The sequence below is a fragment of the Mustela erminea genome, chromosome 4 (genome assembly GCF_009829155.1).
Source record: "Mustela erminea isolate mMusErm1 chromosome 4, mMusErm1.Pri, whole genome shotgun sequence".
Taxonomy (NCBI): domain Eukaryota; kingdom Metazoa; phylum Chordata; class Mammalia; order Carnivora; family Mustelidae; genus Mustela; species Mustela erminea.
The window spans coordinates 40977069-40993137 of record NC_045617.1 but is presented as its reverse complement, the minus strand read 5'-3'; the positions used below and the strand labels follow the sequence as shown (position 1 = coordinate 40993137).

Below are 16069 nucleotides of genomic sequence, written 5' to 3'. Positions count from 1 at the left end.
CTGACGCTTGGTTGTCTCTGTGAAATGGCATATTGCTGGTGGAGCCCCAAAAGCACGAGGGTCTCCATCTGTATGATAAGCGGTGGACGTAATTGTGTTGCCTGCTGGGTGGGTACCTTGACCATGGTTCCAATTTTGACGTTTCAAGGAAAATGCAAGAACGGACAGTTTGCAGAAGGCATACAAGTTAATCTCCATTAGTTGCCCCCACAGGACCTGGCCTCTGTTGCTTTTACTCCATTGGTGGAGTATGGTAGCCACAGCTGTTACCCGTGTTGGGTGTGAAGGCTGTGGTCCTCTCCAAAATGAGTGCAAGGCAGCATGCGGGCACAGCATTTTGCCATTAAGTAAACACTCTCCTGGGTACTCCTGATTAATCCTCACGGCCTCAGGATGTAGGGGTCACACTCCATTTTACAGGTAAGGAATTCAGGACAGCATATGAAGAGCCTTGACCAGTGACTTTCAACTAGTAAGTTGCAGAGCCAAGGTTTTATGACCGATGGGATTCTTGTGGCTTTCTGGATTCCCTATTAACTGTTCTTGCGGCTGAAACCCCTCTGCCGGGGTCACCAATCAGGAAGCAGGAAGCAGAGAATGTGAGCATTGACCTTTTTTTTTTTTTTTTCCTTGCAAGTATCCGTCAACCTTCTGCGAAGCCTGCCTGGTGCAGGTCTGCCAAGAAGCGAGTTGCTAACGTGTCCTCCCTTCTCTTGCCTCTCTCCAAGGCGGGAAACACCGCTCTGCACCTGGCCTGCCAGAACAGCCACTCCCAGAGCACACGCGTCCTCCTGCTGGGCGGGTCCCGTGCCGACCTCAAAAATAATGTGGGTGAACAAATCCGGCTTCTCTCGCGCTCTCTTGTGTCCCCTTGGAAAGTAACCCTAAAAGCATACTTGAGTATTAACAGCTAGAAAATGAAAATGTGAAACGTGTTTGGGGACTGTCTAAAAAGTGTTCGTTTTTTTGGCTACGTCCTGAGTGGTCGGCCAGGGGCAGGAGAAGGGGAATCAAGACTCAAACACTGCTTTTCTCCCATCCTTTTCCCCTCTGCTCCTCAGCCTGGGTTTGTTTCAATGTTTCTCCTAGCATGCGCTTGCAAATGAGTCCAGAAAATCTCTGCCCGCATAGTGCTGTACAGTCAGCGAATGTCAGGTGGTACCATCCAGGGAAGGTCTTCTGATGCTCCAGGGCCTGCGTCTACAAATCAGTCAGGGACGTGCCCTTGGGAAGAGCTGATGGGTCTAGTTCTTAGAGGATTCCTGACCGTTGAGGTCACGTGGGCATGCCCCCTCCCTCCACAAGCAGCGTCTTTCCTTTAAAAGTCCCCGGCCTCATTCCTCGACTAGAGACTCCGACTGGGGTTCCTCTCAAAAAATGGTCTTTGAAGGCAGACTCCTCCAGAGTGGGTCTTAGAATGCCCTGGACCAGAGCTCTGAGCTTGGATGCTTCTTAATCCAGGGGAGAAGGTTATGCTGAGTGGCCGTTGTCTCTAGACAAAGTTTGAATGAAAATATCAAGAAAACACCGCAGAACGTCCTGACTTTGTCTCCAGTTTTGTTTCTCTGTGAGCGGTTTAGCTGGTGACCACTCAGGAAGATATTGATCGTGAGGTTTTTCTCTGAATGCCCTGTTTTACGCCAGTGATTGCCTCCTCCTCTGCTCCCCCAGACTGCTCTGCCCCATATGAGATATTGGGGTCCTACTCAAATGCAACGCAGCTCGAACTTTTTTAAGAACACGTGTAATCTTAAGATCTGAGTGCTCTCCCTGCCACGCTGTCCTTTGAGCCATGAGGAATCCATGATGGAAAAGGGCTTGTTTCTAAAGCAGTGCTGTTGGTCTTCATTCCATGTGCTCCAGAGCATGGGGCTGTAGGGGCTGTGGTGAATGGGTTCCTGTCAAGCGCTGGGTAAGCAGAGAGAGCCTGCCTTGGCTCTGGTGAAGGCCTCGTGGGGAGCGGGCATTTAGCATCTGAAACCTGAAAGCCCAGAGTCTGCACAGCAGAACACCCACGGAGCCGCAGACAGCAGCCAAAGCTGTGGGTGTCGTGGTGGAGCATCCATGGGAAAGCGAAGGCTTCCTGTTCAGGCTGATAACCTTGAACATCTGCTAGTCTGCCAGTTTTTTAATCATTTTTTTCTTTTCTTTTTTTTTTTTTTCCTTTCCCCAGTAACTGCTCAGATTGTGCTCAGAGTTTGATTTCTGTCCGCAGGCAGGCGACACCTGTTTGCACGTTGCTGCACGCTATAATCACTTGTCCATCATTAAGCTCCTCCTCAGTGCTTTCTGTTCTGTCCATGAAAAGAACCAGGTCAGTGCATGTGTCCTCCCCACAGCTACCGGGCCCCCTTCCCACAAGGCTGGCAGGTGTGTTAGCACAAGCCGGGTTAGAGGCTGCTGGGAGCCTCTAGTCTGGGATGAGGCGTGACTGTTGCGAGGAGATCTGTGGTCCTGGTTTATCTGGCTTCCTGGAGGGAGCCTGCTCTTCCCGTTCCTGTGCATATCTCCATATTTGCATATCAAAGACTTTCTGAAGATCCTGGGGCAGGTTTTGCTTATAATGCTTTTACAAACGAAACCCACAGAGAGGAATGTGGCTTAATAAGCAAGGGAATTCAGTGTCTCCTGACTCCGTGAGTTCTGCTCCTTGCACTGCCACTTGGAGCTGATGGAGTCTCTGATCTCTGAAAATTCGGGTATGTGATCAGCATCTATGCCATATCCTGGGGGTTTGCCATAAAGCTGTGATTATTACAGTGTCCTATGGTAATGTGTGTGACTTACAGTAGCTTCAATTTGTTAAATGTCTTGATATTTACTTGATATTTAGTGATAACAATGTCTTTTCTGAGTATGGGTGCATATATCTGAAATTTTAAAAACAGATCATTATTCAGATTAACTGTGTGCCATTAACAGTGGTTCCTGACTCCCACTGCATATTAAGAATCAACAGGGAAATTATAAATACCACTACTGAATCCTACAGCAGTTTTAAAAGACCAGAATCCAAGTAGTGGGATTTTTAAAGAGCTCTTGACCGGAGTGTGCAGATAGGATTGAGAACCACTGGCCCAGCTAGATACCTACTCCTGTCATTCTCCAGGCTTCCAGCGGCTTCTAGCTCATCAGACAGGTGACACTTAGCCAGCTCCCACGAACCTGTGTTTCTCAACCTTGGCAGGATGTTTCAGTCCCCTGAGAGCTTTGAGAAATCCCCATGCCCAATGCACACTTCAGAACAATTCAATCAGGGTCTGGGGGCTGTGACTGGGGTGGCAACAGTTCTCAAAGCTCCCAGCTGACTCCAGTTTGCAGCCAAGGTTGGAAACCCCTGCTGGAGAGCATCCCCCAGCACCCACACAACTAAGTGACTCAGCAGTGAACCACAACTGCCCTGGCTACTCCTGGGGGCCGAGGGCCACGGGGCAGGTGGATTTCCATGCTGTCCAAGAAAACCCATCATCCAGAACTTGACCTGCTCACCCAGTGGGAGAGAACAGATTACTTCACATCTGTATTTGCCTCATTTGTTTATATCCTTTGCTTGGGGACTGGCCCATGAAGCTGCCGTTGTCCATAGCCTCCTTCCGTAGTTGACTGACCATCTTTTGTATGAAGAAAATATGAACTTTATTATAGGCTACTTGGTAAGAGGTTAAAAACTGCTGGTCTTAGGTGAACACTGATTTTCTTTCAGTGACTGCACCCAAATGAAGAACCCCCTGAGCCTGCGAAGGGATTCCCAGTGGGCTCTTTACATTCCCACAGGTGCTGCAGGGCTGGGGTTCCACCCCCCCACCCCCACAGCACTTGTAGAAGTAGCCACTTTCTCCCAGCTTCTGCTCATTCTAGTACTCAGAAACCAAGGGATCCTGTGCCTGGGCAGATGGACGTGGTTCAGAGCCCTGTGATGGCTAGCCTGCTGGCCCCTGGCTAGGTGCCCGTTATCCTATCTTGGTGAAGGCTTCAGGTCTCGCCGTTCTCAACAACCCCAGCCCAGCATTTACTTTGCCCTCTGTACTCAATTCTGTGATTTCTACTATCCTCCCTCGGAGAGGAATGTGATCTTTGTATGTAGGTCGTTTTAAAGAGACCTCTCAAAAGAGAACCACATAACCCTTGAACTAAGGATTCCCTATCAAAGGCCAATCCTAATTTGAAAAGCTACCACCAGGCCATGGGATGAAAAACTGGAGGGCTGGAAACCATTATCAGATGGAGTTTAGCAGCCTTTCTTATTAATTTCAGGCTGGAGACACAGCACTTCATGTTGCTGCTGCCCTAAATCACAAGAAGGTGGTTAAAATCTTACTGGAAGCTGGAGCAGATGGGACCATTGTTAATAATGTAAGTGAAGTTGCAACGATGTTTCTGAAAATCATTTCCACCCCTTTCCAGAATGGAGGGTGTTGTTACTACCTCATTCCCGCAGGGCACCTAGCCTCACCCAGTCTTACTCTGCAAAAAGCACAAAGCTCCCCAGCCTTACTCTGTAAGAGCTGGGTTTCTGCTAAAGCTGAGGACCCCAGAGGTGGACTTGAGGGAAGCCTTGCTCATGAACTGTTTGTTGAGCCCCGAGCATTTATCTTTAGACTCCTAGCTCAAGTGAGCACATCCTGCCAGGCAAGGGAAGGTCATGGGTGTCGGAGTAAACTGACAAGTGAATGTTATGGAAAGGGAGTTCCTGCCGTATACATGGATTGGTTTCTCAGAAAAGTGGCCACATGACCGTCAGATTAATCATCCTCAAAATTTTCTTCTCCATAATCCCCTTCTCTCTCTCTCTCAGTATCCTACCTCCCCCCTTCCGTCTCTCTGCTGGGCCCTGTGGCAGGTGCTGGCTCAGGCGCCCTTTCTTCCTTGAGGCTGAGCTGGGGTCTCTGCCCTCCTGAAGCAGCACAGACTCAGACGGGCTGGGGGCCGGACAGTTGTGTGGAGAGTTGGGGAGTGTTGGAGCTGACAAAAGTCCCCACTCTCCTCCTCACAGCTCCCACCTGATCGGGTGGTGCGTCACCGTACCTGTCCCCTGAGGTCTTTCCCTTTCTTTGAATCCCTCAGTTATCAACTCCTACCTTTTGGCTTGATCTCCCTCGAGTCTGCCATATGGCCATAGCTTCCTAATTCTTCTTTACAATCCAGGTTCTGAGACTGGCTGGGGCCTCATCTGTCTTTCCAAGTGTCCTCCAGGGAAGACTCATTGCTCGGCTGCATGTGATGGTCCTTTGTGTTTCTTCCGCTGAAAGCTTCCACCGTGACCTTGCCTTTCACATTCCCTCCTCTCTTTTCTAGGAAGGATTCCTTGGTGGGCAAGCGTTCCAGAGCTTTGCTTCCGCAAGGGTCTGCACTGACCCACCGCTGCTGTGTGCTGCTAGTCCCTGTGCCCTTGGGTGTGACTTGGCTCCCCCACTGACCGCGGTGGGCCTCAAGAGCAGGGCCAGGTCTTACGTGTGACTGTATCTGTTGAGCTTGCGGTGTGGCTGAGTGTCCCCGCTGGTGGCTAGGTGTGGGCAGGGCTGGTGTCTTTTACTCACTTGTCCTCCCCTGTGCCTTTCCTTAGGCAGGCCAGACTCCACTGGAGACTGCGCGCTACCACAATAATCCGGAAGTTGCTCTTCTCCTCACTAAAGCTCCCCAGGTAGGATTTATTGGATTTTCCATTATATGGCTGATGTGGGGCTGCAAAGTTGTTGGGATTCTCTGGTGACCATCTATTGGAGCCAATTCAAACTACCTTTAGTAGGAAATTGATGGGTTCACAATCAGGCAGTGGAAAATGTAGGAATCCGTGTAGGCCCCCAGGATAACTAGAACCAGAGACATAAGTTTCAGCAGTTCGTCTTCATACGTGGGCATTCTTTCTTCTCTGTGGCTGGATCATGGTCCTTACTGGCTTTGTGGACTTTAACTCCCCAAGTGCTTGGGGAAAAAGTTCTGGTTTAAATGATACAGAAGAGGATCGTGATTGACGAGCTTGGGGCAAATGCCCTGAACAAGTAGGACAGGCACGTTAGGAAGACAGCTGTATCCATTTGACTGTGTGGTTGGAAGGGGCCTTTCCTAGAGAAAGGTGGGAGAAAGGGATCCATTGTAGGCAAACAAAGCAGTTAATGTCCAATAGAGGCAGTCAAATATAATGGTGTTCTTTCCTTTTATTGAATGTAATGGTATTTGCGGCATCATTTAACTTAAAATTAATATCATTTGAGTTGAGATTGAAACTATCTAACACTTAATAATGTATAAGCTGTTCCTCATTTTAGCATCCTGAAATAACGGTTTTTTGTTTCTTCATATTACCTTTCAGACACCTAATTTTCATAATTGTGCCTACAATATACTACCCTTTTGTATCCTACCCTTTATCTTAATTATAATAGGAAAATGTTCTGCAGTTCACATAATTATTCATCATGTGGAAGCCAGTTTGCTTTTTTGTTGCTGTCCAATATTTTGTTATAATAATTTGGATCTAAATGTCCAATATTAAGGAAATGGTTTACTTCCTGATTAGAGGTACTCTGTTACAGTACAGCAAAAATAGATTCGTTTTCAATCTTAATATGCCTGATGCTGTAAGTAGGTAAAGTCTCAGAGAGCCAGAGGAAGATTCTAGATAGGACCCTGACATACCCGACGCCCATCAGCCCAGAGGTCTGTATGACCTTTATTTCATTTTTTCTTTTTTTTAATTTTAAGATTTTTATTTATTTATTTGACAGAGAGGGAACCCAAGCAGGGGAAGTGGGGAAGGAATAAGCAGGCTTCCCGCCAGGCAGGGAGCCTGATTCCAGTCATGATCCCAGGATCCGAGCCCAAAGCAGATGTTTAATGACTAAGACACCCAGGCACCCCTCATTTACGTTTTTAAAACCTACCTGATATAATTAGCAGTATCTGGAAGAGGTGAAGATTTTTGCCTTTTGAAAACTGGTCAGCCTGTTGCCCATGGAGTGGGTCCTCAGTGGTGTCTGGAAGTCTCTGGAGCCCCTGACAGGAACAAGTCAAGTGGTGCTTTGGAAAAAGTTTCCACCTCTTTCCAACTATTGCAAATGAATCATCAACGGAATCACATCCATGAATCCTGATAGAAAAATATTGGTCTCTTACAGATCAGAAAGTAAGGGATGCTATCATAAAAGTCAGAATCCATTTCTGTTACACGGCATTTCAGCATTTGACAGTTCGGACAGCCACCTCTGTTCTTAGCTGTATGATGATCATCAAACTTTGTGGCGTGGAGTATCCCCAAGGCACACAGACTTACATGCCTCTAACTCTACCTGCCTTTTGTCTTCCAGATCTCAGGGATCTGAGTTCACAGAGAAAAAACTTTACCGTGGGCCTTTTTCCTATGTAATTCTCCTTTAGTGTTTCCATTAAAAGCAAACAAAAAAATCTTCGGTTTTTCCACACCCACTTGAATAGCAAACAGGATGACATTTTATGGAAGTTTTTTACGTGATTATATATGCTAAACTCTATTCTCAATACGAAGAAGGAACTTTCACATATGCACAAAATTATACACAGGCTGTTCTTCTGTTCTGAGGTGATAGAACTAGCCTTCCTCTGTGTGAAACAGGAAATTCCTTGCCTTGGCACCTTAGTTGACCATGGATTTCAATGGCAGTCCTTCGAGGTTACTCTGTAAGGATCCGTATACCCTGATTTTTGTGAACTGGAAAAGATTGATGACATTCCATTTGGTAGACGATATGGCTCGCTGAGAAAGGCTATAAGCCATGCAAAGTTATTTTCACTGGCTAATAACACGCTCTATGGAGGGAATTATTCTGGTGATTTGGGTGACCTGTGAGTATCCCTTCTCTGTTTAGATTGATACGGTTCACAAATGCTTCTGAAAGTGAATTTTGGGTGAATGCTGGGCTGTATTCTGTTCTGGCAGACCATAAGCTGAATGAGCGATGGGCGCTAGTCACTTCGCATCAGACTAGACTTCCTAGTGAGTCCGAATTTAGCTAAGAAAGGGCTTAGGACAGTGGCTCTCAGACCTTTTGGTCTAGGGACACATAACGTTCTAGAGGCCCATAAAGAGTTGTGTTTATATCTGTTAATAGTTACCATAATTGAAATTCAACTTGCAAAGTGTTTTTAAATAATAAACATTTTTAACTCTGTTACCACAAAAGGAGATTGATTTTCTGAAAAATAACTTTATCAAAACAAGTTGTGTGAGAAGAGTAAGTAGCAGTATAGCAGTATTTTTCATTTCTGCAAATCTCCATACTGTTTTCCTAAAAAGATGGGAGGGCCCTCCTTTACTTCCGCATGTGATCCATTGGCGTATCGTGTGCAGCTTTTGGTAAACACCGCTGTACACTCAGTGTGAGAGAGAAGGCGGCCGACATTGTGGTAATATCATGAAGGTAATTTTAACCTCATGGATCCAGGGTTTCAGAGCTGTTGACTTCAGGGATGAAAATACAATTTAAAAATCTGGTTCAGCCACAGGCAGATGTTGTCCAGAATTCTCCATTTAGGGGTCTCCTGCTGCCTGTAGAGGTTCTTTTTGTCCCATAATAGTGTCACTTGAATTTAATGAACACGAAGTTGAACACTGAGCTGAAAACTATGCTGAACTATTTATATATGAAGACCAACTGTTTCTTTGCAGAAAAATTTTGAGACCTTGAAAAAGTGTTTGGACTTCCTAGACCCCTTAGTCAAAGTGGGGTGGGTGCCTCTTGAACTAGGAGCAAGGGGCTGGGGGAAGGGTATGGAGCTGAGCCAGAGACTGAAGGTTTCTGCCAGCTCAAAGATCTGTACCCTTGTTAAACTTCCTCTGTCAATCAAGGTACTCTAGGGACGGGGGCAGGAAGAAGGCACCTAACAGTGACTGATGGTCCAGCGTGTCCCAGCCGGCTGCTTGTCTTGGTTAATTCTATTAATATACTCACCATATTTACACTGGGGAATGCAGAGAGGGCAAAGAACTTGCCCAAAGATTTTACAACCAGCTGCTGCTGGGTTCCAAAATCAGGCTCTCAGACCCCATGTCTACCTGCCTCTGTCCATTCCACTCCCGTACTCGAAGGGGCAGACCAAATGCTTCCTTCTGAGGAGGAGATTCCTGTCCCATGGTGGGTACTGTGGTTCACAGATGCACCTCTGTGTTTGACTCAAACTCCCCATGCCTTGAATATAGTTAGATCGAGAGAAAATCTGATGGGCTAGTTCAGGTTCCGTGTACCAAGATAGTGAGCCTGTGCCTGGCCCGGGGCTGCCATGTTTTACCACTCCCGGGGATGCCATGCCTGTCCTAGTCTCTCTGAGCAGTGGTCTCTGGAATTCAGCCGTGCACAGCCTGCATACGCCTATATGGGGCCATTGTTCTTGTCCTAGACCTGAAGCTCCTGGAAATCAGGGATCGGGGCTCCTCCTCTCTGGGTCCTTAGAGAGCCTGGCACGGGACCTCGGGAGCCTAGCAGACAGTCTGGAAGTGCTTGTGGACGTGAACGCCGGGTGTCTCCCGCCAGGCGGGAAGCTGCATTAGATCAGAGCACCGGGTCCAAGGACGAGTCCATCATGCTGACGCTGCGCACCGGCGGTTTGTAACGATGCCTCTTGCCTCCTTCAGGTCTTGCGCTTCAGTCGTGGGCGAAGCCTGAGGAAAAAGAGAGAGAGGCTCAAGGAAGAGAGGAGAGCTCAGTCTGTGCCAAGAGATGAGGTGGCACAAAGCAAGGTGGGGGGTAGCCCTCCTGCGCCTCCCCAACTTCACTCCCTCCCAGAGGGTGGGAGACTCACATGGCTTCTGGGCTCCTGGGGCAGCGGCCACGCCCTCTGTCTCTCCTTTCCACTGCTTCTTCAAACGCTGTCCGTGCTTTCTCTTCGACTCCCTGTCCTCCACTCCTCCAAGGGTTCAGATCGTGTGCCTGCCTGTCGGTCTTTTCTAGCCCCCTCTATCTGTGGCCCTGTCACCACCATGTGGACAGCTCCGCCTGGGACACTGTGCCCTTAATCATATAGGGCAGTGGCTGGCAAAGCGTGGTGTCCACTGTATCATCTGGGACCTTGTTAAAAATGCAGAAGCCCTGGATCAGATGCTCTGGGAGGGGCCCGGCAAGCTGGGTTGGAACAAGCCCTGCGGGTGATTCTGATGCGGACTCCAGTTTGACACCCGCTGGCCTAGGTTGCTTCCTTCCTTTCTGCTTAGGGAGTGGACTGAGGCTATGGTCGCCCATGTCATTCCTCTGTGAGACTTGAGAAGAAGACGCCCCCTGGGCACCCCAGCCCCTCTCGGGGCACATATGGTAAAGAGTGCCTGAGCTGGATTTCAGGTCCCTCTGCCAGGTGCCCTCGTAGGGGGACAGCCGGCACGACGAGACACCATAGCCATGGAATGCACCGTGCCTTGCCGATCTCCCAGAACGAAAAAGGCTAGGATATAAAGACAACTTTTGGCCCATAAAATTTTATACTAAGTCCTCATTATTCTATTTTAAAATCTTATCCATTTCCAGGTTTAAGGCGGTGTAACTCTGATTAAGTTCCTGTAGGTATATTGTATATATTAATTGGTAAGAGTTCCATAAGGACTGGAAATGTGATTTGTTGTTGTTGTTTTAGAGGTTTCTCATACTCCGTTATGAATTGTGAGGTCCAAGTTCAGAGAATGAATGGTATTTTTGTTGTTGCTGTGGTTGTTGAAATGCAAAAAAAAAAATAATAAATAAAAAATCTCTAATGCTGAGGTGTTTGTGGTAGGTTCCTGAAGCTCTAGAATATAGAATTAGACCCAAGACTGTTTGATTTGGCCCCTAATAAAGGCAAAATCAAATACTCAAGTGACTGGGAAAATGGAACATGGTCCGGGTCGGCCAGCAGGCAGTGTTCCCGATTTGTCATCGGCTCAGAGTTCCCTGGGTCCCTTAGTGGATGCCGTCTTGCAACCAGAATTTTATACCATTACAGAAAAAGGCAGAGGGGGGCAATTAGAACTGGTTTCTGGGCTTTTTTTCTTTCCTCTGTAGGGAAGTGTCTCAGCAGGAGACACCCCCAGCAGCGAACATGCTGTACCCAGAAAAGAAGAGGCCAGAGAAGATTTCCTGTCTGCCTCCCCAGAGCCCAGAGCAAAGGACAATCGGCAGAGAAAGTCAAGGCCCAAGGTCTGGAGGCCCGTGAAAACAGCCAGGGGAGGGCTGGGAGATGGGTTGGCAGAGGGCCCTGGGATAGCGTCATGCCCAGTAGCAAAAAACGCCGCTTTGCTTGGCTTGCTGGTTGGGAGCCAGAGCACAAAAATGAAATCTGGCCAACTTCAAACACAAGGTTAGTGGGCTGGTCGATTTCTTTTGACATGGGGTGCTTAGAGAGGAATGCCATAAGACCAAGCAAGCCAGGTTCTCTGTCAGAGGTGGGTGAGATGGGCGTGGTGCACTGGGCATCAGTCCTGCAGATGTCCCAGTGCTCAGGGGTATTGGCTCTTCCTCTCCCACAGGTGTCTGCGTTTTCTGACCCCACCCCACCAGCAGACCAGCAGCCTGGACACCAGAAGAGTGCGCATGCTCATAATCCTCCTAGAAAGAGGCCCCGGCACCGATGCTCCCCCCCACCCCCTCCCCATGAGTTCAGAGCCTACCAGCTCTACACGCTGTACCGGGGCAAGGATGGGAAAGTGATGCAGGTACACGACGAGCCCCGTCCAGACCTGGGACCCTCGGCCTTAAGCAAGGCTGTGCGTTTATTGCTATTCTTGGGGACGAATACCCATTTTCAATGTTGACTTAAGGCATGAGCTCTGAAGATAAACCAGGTGGTCCTCCTGACCCAAACTGCAGGTGTGCCCCCTCCTTGAGCCCCAGGTACACGGGGGCAGTCACACGGCTTTCTGCAACATCCTTAGGGGACTGGATCATTTTGAGGCCCCAGAGTAGATAAAAGCAGCAAGGATTGGTACTCTATGAAAATTCCTAATGCCTGTTGGTCTCAAGGCTTGGCCCACTGGACATCCCAGAGTTATGCCAGGACTCCGTCTGCCTCTTCCAAAATCTGTATCCCCCTGGCATACTGACTGGCACTGGGAGGGGACTCAAAACCAATTTGTGGAAGGAACGAATGAGCAGATTGATTTCTTTGCTGTTCCCCTGTCAGGCACCGATCAATGGTTGTCGATGTGAACCCCTAATCAACAAGCTGGAGAACCAGCTGGAGGCAGCTGTGGAGGAGATCAGAGCAGAGCTGGGGTCGGTGCAGGATAAAATGAACACAAAGCTGGGACACATGGAGGGCAAGACCCAGCACCAGGTCAGTGAGTTGCCAGAACTCTTCATGTCCCACTGCCCGGACAGGAAATGGAAATCAGAAAGAGCCCTCCAGCATCCTTCTGTTCCGCAGCCTCGGCCCTGAGCACTTCAGCTGGGCTGTCAGGAAGAGTTCTGGTTTCTTTCAAGCCCATTTATTCAGATTTTTAAAAATCTTTTTTAAAAATTTACGTTCAGTTAATTAACATATATTGTTGGTTTCAGAGGTACTGGTCTGTGATTCATCAGTCTTACATAATACCCAGTGCTCACTGCTTCACATGCCCTCCTTAATGTCCATCAGCCAGTTACCCCAGCCCCCACCCCGCTCCCCTCCAGCCAGTTTGTTTCCTGTGGTTGAGTCTCTTATGGTTTGTCTCCTTCTCTGGTTTCATCTTCTTTTATTCTTCTTTCTTATCCCCCACAGTCCTCTATTTCGTCCCTTAAATTCCACATACGAGTGAGATCATATGATAACTGTCTTTCTCTGATTGACTAATTTAACTCCTCATAATACCCTCGAGTTCATCCATGTCACTGCAATGGCACGATTTTCCTTGATGATTCTGGCTAAAGTTTATTAATTTTCTTTTCAAAGAAGCAGCTCTTGGTTTCACTGATCTTTTCTGTTGTTTTTATTTAGTTTCTGACTCATTTATTTCTGTGTGACGTTTATTCTTTTTTTCCAACTTTGGGCTTTTTCATCTTATAGTTCCTTTAGATGTAAGATTAGTTTTTTTTGTTTGATATTTTGTTTGTTTCTTGAGGTAGGCCCATATTAACTAAATTTCCCTCTGAGAATTCCTTTTGCTGTGTCCCAAAGATTTTGAACTATTGTTTTTATTTTTATTTGTCTCAATATATATATATATATATATATATATATATAAATTTTTTTTTTAGTTTAGTTTTTTTTTTTTTTTTAAAGATTTTATTTATTTATTTGACAGAGAGAGATCACAAGTAGGCAGAGAGGCAGGCAGAGAGAGAGGAGGAAGCAGGCTCCCTGCTGAGCAGAGAGCCCGATGCGGGACTCGATCCCAGGACCCTGAGATCATGACCTGAGCCGAAGGCAGCGGCTTAACCCACTGAGCCACCCAGGCGCCCCAGTTTAGTTTTTTTTTTTTTAGTTTTTTTTTAGTTTGATTTCTTTGTTGACCCATTGTTTGTTTAGTAGCATGTTGTTTAAACCATGTGTTTTTGACTTTTCCATATTTTTCTTGCAGTTGATTTCTACTTTCATACTTTATGGTCTGAAAAGGTGCTTCATATGATTTTAGTCATTTTACATTTATTGAGATTTTTTTTTTTAAAGATTTTATTTATTTATTTATTTATTTGACAGAGAGAGAGATCACAAGTAGGCAGAGAGGCAAGCAGAGAGAGAGAGGAGGAAGCAGGCTCCCCGCTGAGCAGAGAGCCCGATGCGGGACTTGATCCCAGGACCCTGAGATCATGACCTGAGCCGAAGGCAGCGGCTTAACCCACTGAGCCACCCAGGCGCCCAATTGAGATTTGTTTTAACACACGATCTATCCTGAAGAATGTTCCATGTGCACTTGAATGTGTATTTTGTTGTTTTTGGATAAAATGTTCTATAAATATCTGTTTAGTCCAAATGGTCTAATGTGTGGTTCAAAGACAATTTCCTGGGCGCCTGGGTTGCTCAGTTTCTTGAGCCTCTGCCTTCAGCCGAGGTCATGATCCCAGGGTCCTGGGATCAAGTCCCGAATCAGGCTCCCTCCTCAGCTGGGAGCCTGCTTCTCTCTCTGCCTGCCGCTCCCCCTGCTTGTGCACATGTGTGTGCTCTCTCTTGCACACTCTCTATCAAATAAATAGAATCTTTAAAAAAAGAAAAAAGATAGCTTCTTTATTTTCTATCTGAATGACTTATCCACTGATGTAAGTGGGAAGTTAAAGTCTCCTAGTATTATTGTATTACTATCAATTTCTCCCTTTATGTCTCCTAATATTTGCTTTATGTATTTAGGTGCTTTGATGTTGGGTGTGTATGTATTTATAATCATTAGAATTCTCTTGTTGGATTGATCTCTTTAACATTATGTAAAGCCTTTCTTTTTCTCTTGTACAATCTTGGCTTTTTGTTTTCTTGTTTTAAGATTTTATGTATTTATTTGAGAGAGAGATAGTGAGAGAGAGCATGAAAGGGGAGAAGGTCAGAGGGAGAAGCAGACTCCCCTTGGAGCTTGGAGTCTGGTGTGGGACCTGATCCTGGGACTCCAGAATCATGACCTGAGCCAAAGGCAGTTGCTTAACCAACTGAGCCACCCAGGTGCCCCAGTCTTTGTTTTAAAGGTCTGTTTCTTAGGATATAAGCATTGCTACCCTGGCTACTTTCTCCCCACTCCCTTCTGTTTGCATGGAGTATCTTTTATCCCTTCACTCTTAGTCTGTGTGTGCCTTTAAGTCTGAAGTAAGTATCTTTTGGCAGCAAATAGATGGGTCTTATTTTTCTAATCCATTCAGTCACCCCTTATCTTTTGACTGGATCATTTAGACCATTTACATTTAATTATTGACAGGTATGTACCTATTGCCATTTTACTGTTTTCTTGTTGTTTCATAGTTCTTCTCTGTTCCTCTCTTGCTCTTTTTCCTTGATTGGTGAATTTCTTTAATGTTCTGCTTCACTTTCTTGTGTGTGTGTGTGTGTGTGTGTGTATCCTAGGTTTGGGGTTTGTATTTACCATGAGATTCCTATATAATATCCTAGGTATATAGAAGTCTATGTTAAATTGATGGTCACTTTGGGAGCCTGGGTGGCTCAGTCGGTTAAGTGACCAACTCTCTTGATTTTTGGCTCGGGTCATGATCTCAGAGTCACGAGATCAAGTCCCACATTAGGCTCTGCACCAGGCACGGAGCATAGTTGAGCTTCTCTCTCTCCCTCTCCTTCCGCCCCGCCTCTCCCCACTGCCACCCTCTGCTCATGTGCACATGCCTGCTCTCTTAAAAAAAAAAAAAAGTCACTTAAGTTTGAATACATTCAAAAAGAACTTCATTTTTACTGACCACCCCCCATGGGTTTTATATGTTATTTTGTTTCTTTTTCTTTTGAGTTTCCCTAACTAACTTTAAAGATACACTTGCACTTCTTTTGTCCCTTAACCTTCATACTAGTTTTATAAGTGATTGCTTTACTACTTGACTGTATGATGCTTTTACTTAGCAATTTTTTGTCATGATTTTCTAATTATTGCCTTTTTACTACTTAAAAAAAAATCTCTTTAGAAGGTCTTGTAAGATTGGGGCACCTGGGTTAAGCATCTGTCTTCAACTCCAGTCATGATCCCGGAGTCCTGGGATCGAGCCCCATGTCTGGCTCCCTGCTCAGTGGGGAGTCTGCTTCTCCCTCTCCCTCCGCCCTTCCCTTGGCTCCTGCTCGCATGTGCTTTTTTGCTCACTCGCTCTCTCAAATAAATGAAATCTTCAAAGCATTTTCTTGTAAGGCTGTTTTAATGGTGACGAAGTCTCTTAACTTCTGTTTGGGAAAGTCTTTATCTCTCTTTGGATTCTGAAGAATAAATATTCTGCTGGGCCGAATATTGTCAGTTGTAGGTTTTTTTGTTTTAGGACTTTGAATATATCCTGTCACTTCCTCTGGCCTCAGAGTTTCTGAAAAATCTGCTGATAGCCTTATGGACATTTCCTTGAATGTTACTACTTTTCTTTTGCTGCTTTTGAAATTCTCTTTATTTTTATTCTTTGACATTTTAATTATGTATCATGGTTTGTATCTCCTTTGGGTTCCTTTTGTTTAGAACTCTCTGTGCTTCTTGAACCTG

General features: G+C 46.3%; 1 protein-coding gene across 8 annotated transcripts in view; it reads left to right on the top strand.

The window, feature by feature from the left end:
- Positions 1 to 16069, top strand: part of ANKRD6 (ankyrin repeat domain 6) — a 66690-nt gene that overhangs the window by 43546 nt on the left and 7075 nt on the right. For 2 of the 8 annotated variants that reach the window (XM_032339057.1, XM_032339056.1), the window contains exons 5-12: positions 729 to 827; positions 2216 to 2314; positions 4255 to 4353; positions 5564 to 5641; positions 9605 to 9709; positions 10998 to 11132; positions 11462 to 11647; positions 12115 to 12267. In XM_032339057.1, the coding sequence (XP_032194948.1) occupies positions 729 to 827; positions 2216 to 2314; positions 4255 to 4353; positions 5564 to 5641; positions 9605 to 9709; positions 10998 to 11132; positions 11462 to 11647; positions 12115 to 12267 (954 nt within the window). Of the gene's footprint in view, positions 1 to 637; positions 828 to 2215; positions 2315 to 4254; positions 4354 to 5563; positions 5642 to 9604; positions 9710 to 10997; positions 11133 to 11461; positions 11648 to 12114; positions 12268 to 16069 lie in introns of all 8 variants that reach the window. The other 6 variants (XM_032339062.1, XM_032339061.1, XM_032339063.1 and 3 more) reach the window with 5 other exon arrangements.